Source organism: Conger conger, chromosome 11, assembly GCF_963514075.1.
Source record: "Conger conger chromosome 11, fConCon1.1, whole genome shotgun sequence".
In the NCBI taxonomy this organism is placed as follows: Eukaryota; Metazoa; Chordata; class Actinopteri; order Anguilliformes; family Congridae; genus Conger; species Conger conger.
Window position 1 is genome coordinate 46600962 of NC_083770.1, and position 10000 is coordinate 46610961.

At 49.3% G+C, this 10000-nt stretch overlaps 1 protein-coding gene across 1 annotated transcript in view; it reads left to right on the plus strand.

Moving 5' to 3' along the window:
* tacr1a (tachykinin receptor 1a) overlaps window positions 1-9991 on the plus strand; it is a 24298-nt gene extending 14307 nt beyond the window's left edge. The window contains exons 3-5 of the mRNA XM_061260879.1: window positions 7124-7274; window positions 8447-8643; window positions 8795-9991. Coding sequence (XP_061116863.1) covers window positions 7124-7274; window positions 8447-8643; window positions 8795-9107 — 661 coding nt within the window. The 3' untranslated portion in view covers window positions 9108-9991. The remainder of the gene's footprint in view (window positions 1-7123; window positions 7275-8446; window positions 8644-8794) is intronic.
* The last annotated feature ends 9 nt before the right edge of the window (window positions 9992-10000 follow it).

The window sequence follows — 10000 nt, forward strand, 5'->3', positions numbered from 1 at the left end:
CCAGGCAAGATCAGTTGAGCACAGAAAAGAATTTGAATCGGAAAACAATCACGTGAAGTATTTGATCCAGGTTCGGGGCGTGACGTCGCATGTAGGGAGAGGGCCATGTTTGCAGCTCGGAACACAGCCTCAGAACGGATGTGTCTCTGTGCGGATCCTGATGTTCCCATCACTCTGTGTCACTCTGCCTGCCTGCCCGGGGGGTTCATCGAGTCATCGCGGCACCATGGGGGGCCGGGACCGGATCAGCTTCTTCACGTGTTGGCGAGGGGAAGTTATACCCAGTTATTCCCTGTTATACCCAGTTATTCCCAGTCATTCCCAGCAGCTGAGACACTTCCCATCAACGGCACCTTATTGGCAGGACAGCTTGTGTTTCCTTGGTGTGACATCCTCCCGAGATGCAAATAGATTTCGGAGGATGGCTGGCACCGCATTTGGGCCTTGTGCCAAACTCTGATTAGATTCCTTTACACCAGTGGTATTCCGGCGCTGAATATCCTGACCTACTTTTGATTTTGATTGTCGATGTTGTGACACGGAGTGGGCCGACACGACAGGCTAAGACACTGTCTTAAGTGTAAATCCTTGAAAGACCTTTCATTGAATTTAGCAGATACTCAGCGTCTCAAAAAAAAGAAAGAAATTGATCCCTCTATTTTTTTTTCTCAGCGCGGTTTAGCCTGGGATGAAACGCTCCTGAAAGACGAGGGGATTGATTTTAAGGTGTGGCGAGCTCATCTGTCTCTGACTGACTCAATATGAAGCCTGTGAGCCCATTGGCAGGAAATGCACTCAGAATAACAAATAAAAAAACAAAAAAAACAACAGATTGTGCAGTCCTACTTCTGCAGCATGTACCCTACAGGGGGAACATTTCTCCATTTCAATTTCAATTTCAATTTAAAATTATATTTGTATGTTCCAAGATTGTCACAAAGCAGCTTTACACAGAGCCCAGGCCTGAGACCCCCTCAGAGCAAGCCTAGGGAGACACTGGCAAGGAAAAACTCTCCGACTAACAGGAACCAACCTTGAGCAGAACCGGGCTCAGAGGGGGAGCCCATCTGCTTCTGGCCGGCACTGGGAAAACAGTGAGGTTGAACAGGAGTATTATATATAATATATCGATAAATTAAATTAAGTTGATAAATTAAATCAATGATTATGCGAATGATAATTATGCAATAGATGATTTTCCGGGAACAAGGCGCCTAGGGGACAACAGGCAGGGGGGCACAGACACGAGGGTGACCCCAAAGCGATCAACGCCAGACCACGGCTAGATCCTCTCGACACAGAGGGTCCATGCCATGATATAGTGACAGCAGTGACCACCTAGTCCACCGGTGACTCTATGATCCATGCCGACACCAAGCCGTGTCCCTCAGCTACAAGAGTCGCTATATCGGTAAGATTTGAGCGTAGACTTAAGCGTAGAGAGAGAGTCTGCCCCCCGAATTTCAGTGGGAAAATCGTTCCACGGGAGAGGGGCTGGATAGGAAAATGCTATACCGCCTACAGTATATCTTCCCTCTCTCGGAGCGATGAGAAGTGGCACTTTGAACGAGCTGTCGGGGCTTTAAGGAGGCATTTGCACATCAAGGGCAAGGTGGCATTACTACAATCCAGTTTGAATGTAACAAAAGCGTGGACTAAGTTTTCGGCGTCATGCACTGACAGCATTTTCCTCATTTCGGCTATTCTCCTCATGTGACAGAAAGCAATCCTTTAAGTGTTTTTTATGTGTGTTTCAAAAGAGAGTTCGGGATCGAAAGTGACACCAAGGTTTTTGATGACTGCACTCAAAGCCAGAGAGACACCATCAAGGTGTAATGTAATGTCAGATGTTTCGTTTCTGATTGGCCAACAACCAATATTTCACCAGAGCTAAGGCGGAGAACATTTTGGGCCATTCATTCCTTTATGTCTGTTGAGGCAGGTTTCCATGTTTGATAGTTTCACAATGGTGTCAGGTTTGGCCTGTATGTACAGCCGGGTATCATCCTCATAACAGTGGGAGTTAATGCGATGTGAGTTGTCACATAGCTCAGTTTCATACCTGGGCTAACGGCACAATGAAGACTACAATGGCCACCGTGGGACTGTTTGTGATTTCTGCTTATTCCATTTTAATGAAACCGTAATCACTGCCAGATATTAGCTAATGGGCGGAAAACCAGCCTTGTAGTCTCACTTCGGTCTGGAGAGGGCTGCTGTGATTGACATGTCTGATTGCAGCTCTGATCGACAGACACGGAGCTTAAATGCACCGGATTCTTTGGGCGTTTGCCCTCATGCTGGTGTGTGTGTGCTCGTCTTCCCGGTGAGATTAGACTGGGGGGCACATGACACGATATTAATAGCTCTTGTGCCGTTACGAAAGCTCTTGATTCCTGACACACACGCACACGGTGTGCTGGCATGGCGTCGCGCACACACACACATAAGCACACACACACACACATGGTGTGCTGGCATTGCGGGGCACACACACACATAGGCACACACACACACACACACACGGTGTGCTGGCATTGCGGGGCACACACACACACACACACACACACACACACATAGGCGCACGCGGCACGAAGCGGGCCCATGTGTCTGTGCCTGTCACACTTCAGGATGAACTCTAAAGCCCAGACTTCACTCCTTCTGACCGCCGCCACCTCCTCACCTTTCAGTTATCCTCCACAAGAGCCGCTGAACAACTGCGCCGTGCGTCTCTCATACTGCGGAGTCAGGTTACAGCCCACTGCCAAACCCGTCCTGTCCCAGAGACAACGCGCCCGTTCTGTCCTAAAACAGTAAAAACAACTAAATATGTGGCATAGGGGTGGCATTGGCTCAGGAGGTAAGAGCAGTCGTCTCATTGGTTCAGGAGGTAAGAGCAGTCATCTCATTGGCTCAGGAGGTAAGAGCAGTCGTCTCATTGGTTCAGGAGGTAAGAGCAGTCGTCTGGCAGTCGGCGGGTTGCCAGTTCGATCCCCGCCCTGGGTGTGTCGAAGTGTCTCTGAGTAAGACACCTAACCCCCAAAATGCTCCTGACGAGCTGGTCGGAGCCTTGCATGGCAGCCAATCGCCGTCGGTTTGTGAGTGCGTGTATGAATGGGTGAATGAGAAGCATCAATTGTACAGTGCTTTGGATAAAGGCGCCATATAAAGGCAGTATGCTTTCTTCCCATCTCGTCTGCTGATCAGGCAGAGGACAAGACGTAATCAACCAATGAGAGGCTCCAAGCTCACAGGTCTCTCACATTTGACCCAATCAGGAGCTGCAGCACTCGGGGCCTTAATTGATTGTTGATTGTCTTCCTCGGGCAAATGGGACGCGGTAAGTTGTGCCTCGTTTCTCTTCGTCTTTAATAAATCTGGTGATTTCTCTGCCTGACCCTCAGGAGTAAAGCTCCCCTGCTCCCCTGCTCCTGCTGTCAGGGGGGAAAGTGGAGAAACTGATTCTGCATTCCTGAGAGAGCTTACCCACCCCTAGAATGATTTTTTTACCAAATTACTATAAAATCCACATCAGGCTGACTTCGAGGTGCTGCCGGTACTTTTCTGAGCCTCCATTTTTGCAGAAGCAGAAGCCGAATATCAATTCCTCTGCAGACACCCAGGCAGTTTAGCAGTGTGTGTGTGTGTGTGTGTATGTGTGTCTGTGAGTCTGTGTTCTCAGACACAGATATTTCATGAGCATTCAAATACACTTATTTCCATTATTTATGTGGAAAATGCATGTACAAATAAAATGATTTTCTTCATTTTATTTAGAAATACTTTATTGCAGATTATTTAATTTATTTCAAAGCATTCAAGTATCAAATATCTCAAACAGTTAAATTGCAATTGGTTAAGTATCATTCCGTGTCTAACTACAAACATAAAAGATTTACAATGACAGGATTTCATTGTCACCTATAAAAATATGAAAATGTATTTCATTAATGCAGGGAGGCCTGTAGCGTAGTGGTTAAGTTAAAGGACTGGGACACGCAAGGTCGGTGGCTCTAATCCCGGTGTAGCCACAATAAGATCCACACAACCGTTGGGCCCTTGAGCAAGGCCCTTAACCCTGCATTGCTCCAGGGGAGGATTGTCTCCTGCTTAGTCTAACCAACTGTACGTCGCTCTGGATAAGAGCGTCTGCCAAATGCCATTAATGAAATAATGAATGAATAATAATCCTGTCTGAATGGACTCCTGCACCCTTGATTCCAGAAACAGTACTGTGCCTCTGGCCCTCTCAGAGTTGTGACTGACTGCTGTTCTCAGACTCACAGATTTTACCCTCCTCGAGTCAGAGAGAGGAAGTGAAGTGTAGAGTGGCTCATTGTTCTTGATTGACCTTGAATGTGTCCTTGTACAGAAAAACCTGACTTTTCTCACGTCTTAAACCCTTATATGTTTCTGTAATCCTTGTGTGTCTCTTACACGAATGCTCATGTTATGCAATTTTGCACGTTTTGTGCCGTGCAAGATTAAAGCAGGTAAATACATATTTCCATAATAAGACCTCTCCAGACTGGTGCACTCAAGCAGAGCATTAATGTTGCTGTACTGATTGCCTGATTCATCTCAGGTGTGCTATTCCCTCCACTGACAAAATTATTATACAGAATATGTACTGATTTATTTCAGTATTTCAGTATTTCAAATGGAAATATTTGTTGCATTTTGGTATTATTTACAAATGCCTCAAACAAATGTTTATGACATTTTGTTTTTCACTGCTGTAAAGCACTGTATTACTGTACTGTTTGTGGTGTATTATCGAAAAGTGCTACACCATCCATCCATCCATTATCTGAACCGCTTATCCTGAACAGGGTCGCAGGGGGGCTGGAGCCTACCCCAGCATACATTGGGCGAAAGGCAGGAATACACCCTGGACAGGTCGCCAGTCCATCGCAGGGCACACACACCATTCACTCACACACTCATACCCACAGGCAATTTAGACTCTCCAGTCAGCCTAACATACATGTCTTTGGACTATGGGAGGAAACCCATGCAGACACGGGGAGAACATGCAAACTCCGCACAGAGAGGCCCCGGCCGACGGGGATTCAAACCCAGGACCTCCTTGCTATGAGGCAGCAGTGCTACCCACTATAAACCAGGGAAGCTAAATCCCATTTATTATTATTATTGTTATTATTAATAATAATAATAATAATAATAATAAATGGGATTTAGCTTCCCTGGTTTATTTGCAAATAACTGAAATGAACAAAACCAACAGTGCCTGTACACAAAGCCGTGTGTCATTGTGACTAGATATCTTTTTTGTTTTGCTGTGCTGGGGTTTATTGTGATAATATGAAGACGGCTCTTTTGAATTTTGTCATTACTATCCATTATTGGATTTTAGAGATAGCAGCCTGGAGAAAAGCATAATCTTCCCTGTGAAAAATCAACATTCTGCAAATAAAATCGCCCGATGAATAAAATATTTTTTCTACTCGCGAACCCAGATAATGTTCTGGGCCGTTATACCTCCCCGTTCATGTCTGGGTTAGAATGACTATATGATATCAACTTTCGGTCGCTCTGTTTATGTGCGCCAGCTCCCTGCTTGTTGTGTACCGGCAAAGGATGGAGCCAACTGTGTTAACGGAAGGTACAGGCACCGTTCGATGCGCCAGACGGAGTAGAAACAACGTCCATCTGGTGCGACCGGTTTGCTAGCCAGTGGGGTTTTTGAGCCAACCCACTCCTAGTAAGTTTGAGCCGACCCACTCCTTAAGCCCCACCAATCAAGTAGCCCTTTGGTAATGACCAAAATTAAAAACACTGTTAGTGTCAGGGCATGGGACAGAAGAACAAAAAGCAGACCCAGGGATCAAGTGAACAAGACAGGTTTTAATGAGAGGGCGGTTACAAAAACGTAATCCATAAACAGGCAGTGGTCGAAATCCAGGCAGACGGGTGCATACGGCGTAATCGAGGAAACGGGAGTTCAAAAACCAGGAGAAAGTTAAAACAAGCAAAGGCACAAATACAAAAATACGAAAATCACAAACCAGAAAATCCAGAACTAATGTACAGACAAACAGACAGGGAAAACAGAATAAAGAAGTACAGGCTAGATCCGGGGCAGGGAACAGAATCACGGATAAGATGAACTAGCACTGAACAAACAAAACAGACAGGTATATATCGGGAGATAACAAGAGGCAACAAGAATCAGTGAGTAACAACAATCAGGAAGTGGAACACAGGTGAAACGAATGACAGGGAATGAGTGGGGAGACAGACGGAAAGCACAGAGGGTAACAAAAGGCGAACACGCTGGCAACTTAGACATAAAACAGATAACAGGAAAACACAGGACCTGACAGTTAGTAATCGGTGGATAGTACTACCTGGATACCCACAGGGCGCCTGGCTGGAAGCATAGGCAGAGAGCATCCGCCATTTAACGTCCACGTTTTTCTATTCATAGTCGCCGACATAAGTTGTGATTGATGGAGCTTTTCCCTGTCCTGTGCTTGTGAGGCGAAACAACAGCTCCATCTGAAATGCTATTACTCCGGCCCCTAGCCAGGATACCGGGGCAAGCACGACGCCACACTCTCCTGGCAGAACAGTGCGGTGAGCCAATGTCTTTTAATCAAGAAAGGTTCTGCCCGCCACACCGGGGCCAGTTGCTTTCCCTGACGCATAATGTCCTCCCCCGGGATACAGACGTGTGTTGTTGTTTTTTTTTTTTTTATCTTTCGTAATTGCGGTTAATTACTGGGCCGGGGCCGGTGAGGTCGCAGCTGTATCTGCGGCGCGGCGCGAAAGACGGATTACTCGCCTCAAGACGCATTCGGCGCCTCTCCCATCATCCTGACACGGCTGATTCACGGGATAATAAAATCTCCATTTCGTCCGCCGTGACTAACCGGCCCGCGTGCCCCGCGTGCCCCTCGTGCGTGTCGGAGGACACGTCCGCGGCGGGGCGAGAGCCGCGCGCCGGGACTCCGCGGTCCGTACGCCGCGACGGAAGAACCCTCTCCCGCCCCCGCGCTCTCCCTACCTCTCCTTTCCATCCGGCACTTTCGTTACCTCCGCCGGGGTCGCCCCGCTAATCCTCCTCCTCCTCCTCCTCCTCCTCCCGTCTGTGGCCCAGGTACTACGTGTGTGTGACCATCCTCATCTACTTCCTGCCCCTGCTGGTGATGGGCTGCGCTTACCTGGTCGTCGGCCTCACCCTGTGGGCGAGCGAGATCCCCGGGGACTCCTCCGACCGCTACCGGGAGCAGCTCACCGCCAAGCGCAAGGTATCCGTGCCAAACTTCACACGCCCGCCGAGCGCATGGTATCCATGCCAACGGCGGCCATGTAGCGTAGTGGTTAAGGTAAAGGACTGGGACACGCAAGGTCGGTGGTTCTAATCCCGGTGTGGCCACAATAAGATCCGCACAGCCGTTGGGCCCTTGAGCAAGGCCCCTTAACCCTGCATTGCTCCAGGGGAGGATTGTCTCCTGCTTAGTCTAATCAACTGTACGTCGCTCTGGATAAGAGCGTCTGCCAGAATGCCAATAATGTAATGTAAAACCTTCACACGCCCGCTGAGCGTGGCCAATTTATGTTCCAGAATGAGCTCCACGTGTGATCTCATAGAGGAACCCTATCCAGCTCGAGGGTTCTTTGTTAGGCAGTGCGGTTCTTTGTCCGCGAGCTTTCTGACTTCGCGCCTATGACAGAGGGTTCCGTAGAGAACTGAAAAGGGTTCCTCCGTGGAGACGAGCCAAAGAACCCTTATTTCTGAGAGTGTAGCCAGACAAACAGAAAGACAGACAGACAGCCTGAGCAGTGAACATTGGGATACCGGTGAATACTGGTATCAATTTTTGTAAGGTGCTCTTTGGAAGCGAGCTCCTTTTATCAAGAAGACAGAATCAAGGAACTCTTTCTGAATAAAATCCTTTATTTACTTGCTCTTTTCAAAATCAACATTTTTGCTAGAAGCGCTGTCATCAGGGTGCAGGAAAATACGGAGCGAAACAGCTCCTTTTATAAACAAGGATGGAGGGGAAGCGATATGTGTGCAATTAGCCGCAATCAGCGAGAGCAATGCTGAAGTCAGCTCAGTCCATAAAACACCAGTAAACGCTGGAAACAGCTTTCTGGAAAAAAAATAAACAGTCAAGTGTGTTGTACAAGTTAATGTAGTGCACAGCACGCAGACGATTGCTAGAACATTCATAAAAATGGAAGATAATGTCTCTGTCCTTCTCTCTTTCACGCTGACATTTTCCCTCCTGCTCTCCTGATGTTTTCCCTCCCTTTATCTCTCCCGTCTATCTGCTTCTCTCCCTTCATCCCTCCTTCCCTTCCTCTCCCTGTCTCTATTGCTCTCCTGTCTCTCCCTGTTCCTCTCCCTCCCTCTTTCTGTTTCTCTCCCTCCCTCTCTCCCCCCTCCCTCTCTCCTCTCTCCTCTCTGTCTCAGGTAGTGAAGATGATGATAGTGGTGGTGTGCACCTTCGCTACCTGCTGGCTGCCGTACCACGTGTACTTCCTGCTGTACGAGTTCTTCCCTCACCTGTTCGAGGAGCCCTTCATCCAGCAGGTGTACCTGGCCGTCATGTGGTTGGCCATGAGCTCCACGATGTACAACCCAATCATCTACTGCTGCCTCAATGACAGGTAACTCCCCTGGGCCACTCACCTGGCAGACTCACCTGGACTACTCACCTGGGCGACTGGGGGACCTGTAAATTGGATCATGCCGTGTTGTGAAATTCAGCTAATCCCCCCCCCCCGGAATCACCTGCCCCCTCTGTCTCCCCTCCCCTAGATTTCGGGCGGGGTTCAAGCAGGCCTTCCACTGGTGCCCCTGCATCCCGGACGGCTCGTACGAGGGCCTGGAGCTCAAGTCCACCCGGTACCTGCAGACGCAGACCAGCGTGTACAAGGCCAGCCGCATGGAGACCACCGTGTCCACCGTGCTCCACCACGGGGCGGAGGAGGAGGCGGAGGGGGCGGCCAGGGGGGCGCTCCCCACCCGCCGGCTGTCCCTGGACCTCACCTCCAACGGCTCGTCGTCCCGCAGCGTCTCCAAGACCGTGTCCGAGGCCTCCAGCTTCTACTCCGGCAACAACCTGGCCTGAGGCCCTCCGCCCTCCCCTCCTCGGCCCTGAGAGCCTGCCCGGCCTGGCCCGGCCCGGGACAGTGGACCTGCATCCGGACCTGCAGCAGGCTCCTTGGGCCTCCTCCACTCACAGGCCAAAAAACAACCCATCCCCAAAAACGATATCTGAACCAGGGCACCAGCCACCAGACCCTGGCCATTCGGAGGGAGGGTGTTACTCTCCAGCTGCGAAATCGAGCCGCCCCCCCCTGCCCCCTCTGGCACCCACTGGCCTGGTGGGGGGGGTCCACACATCCTGTATAAAGTTTACCCCCAAAGCCATCCCGCTGAGCTGAGCCCATTTCCGCCCTCATGCTAGAATTACACAGCGTGTTGTGGGGAGTCGACGCCCGGGGCTGTCGATGGTCTTGCCAGATTTTTGACTTCAAAGTCGACCCAAAGATAAGGAGAACAACAAACACTGAATTATTTGGTGCTGGCCTTGGTGAGCGGGTGCCCAGGCCACTGGGAAAGTACAATAACTGCAAGCCAGTGCACCATGCTGTAAAATCAGCTATGCCAGCTTGGTCAACCAGCTACCAGCTGTTTCAAAATATAGCTCCAGTTGGTCAAACCATGTCTAGCTGACAGCTGGTCTGAACTGGTCAACCAGCAACTGGCTGTTTCAAAACCTAGCTTGAGCTTTTTTTTCCTTTTTTTTTTCAGCAAGGCAGTCACCCATTCACTCACATATCGCTAGTTTTAATGTGCTGTGTTACGCAGTGGCTAGTTCATTCTGTTGCTTTCCAAAACCTGTGCGTATGTATGTGCACACACATACCGTGTTCTGTCTGTCTATTTGCGTGTGTGTGTGTGTGTGTGTGTGAGTGTGTGTGTGTGTGTGTGTGTGTGTGTGTGTGAGTGTGTGTGTGT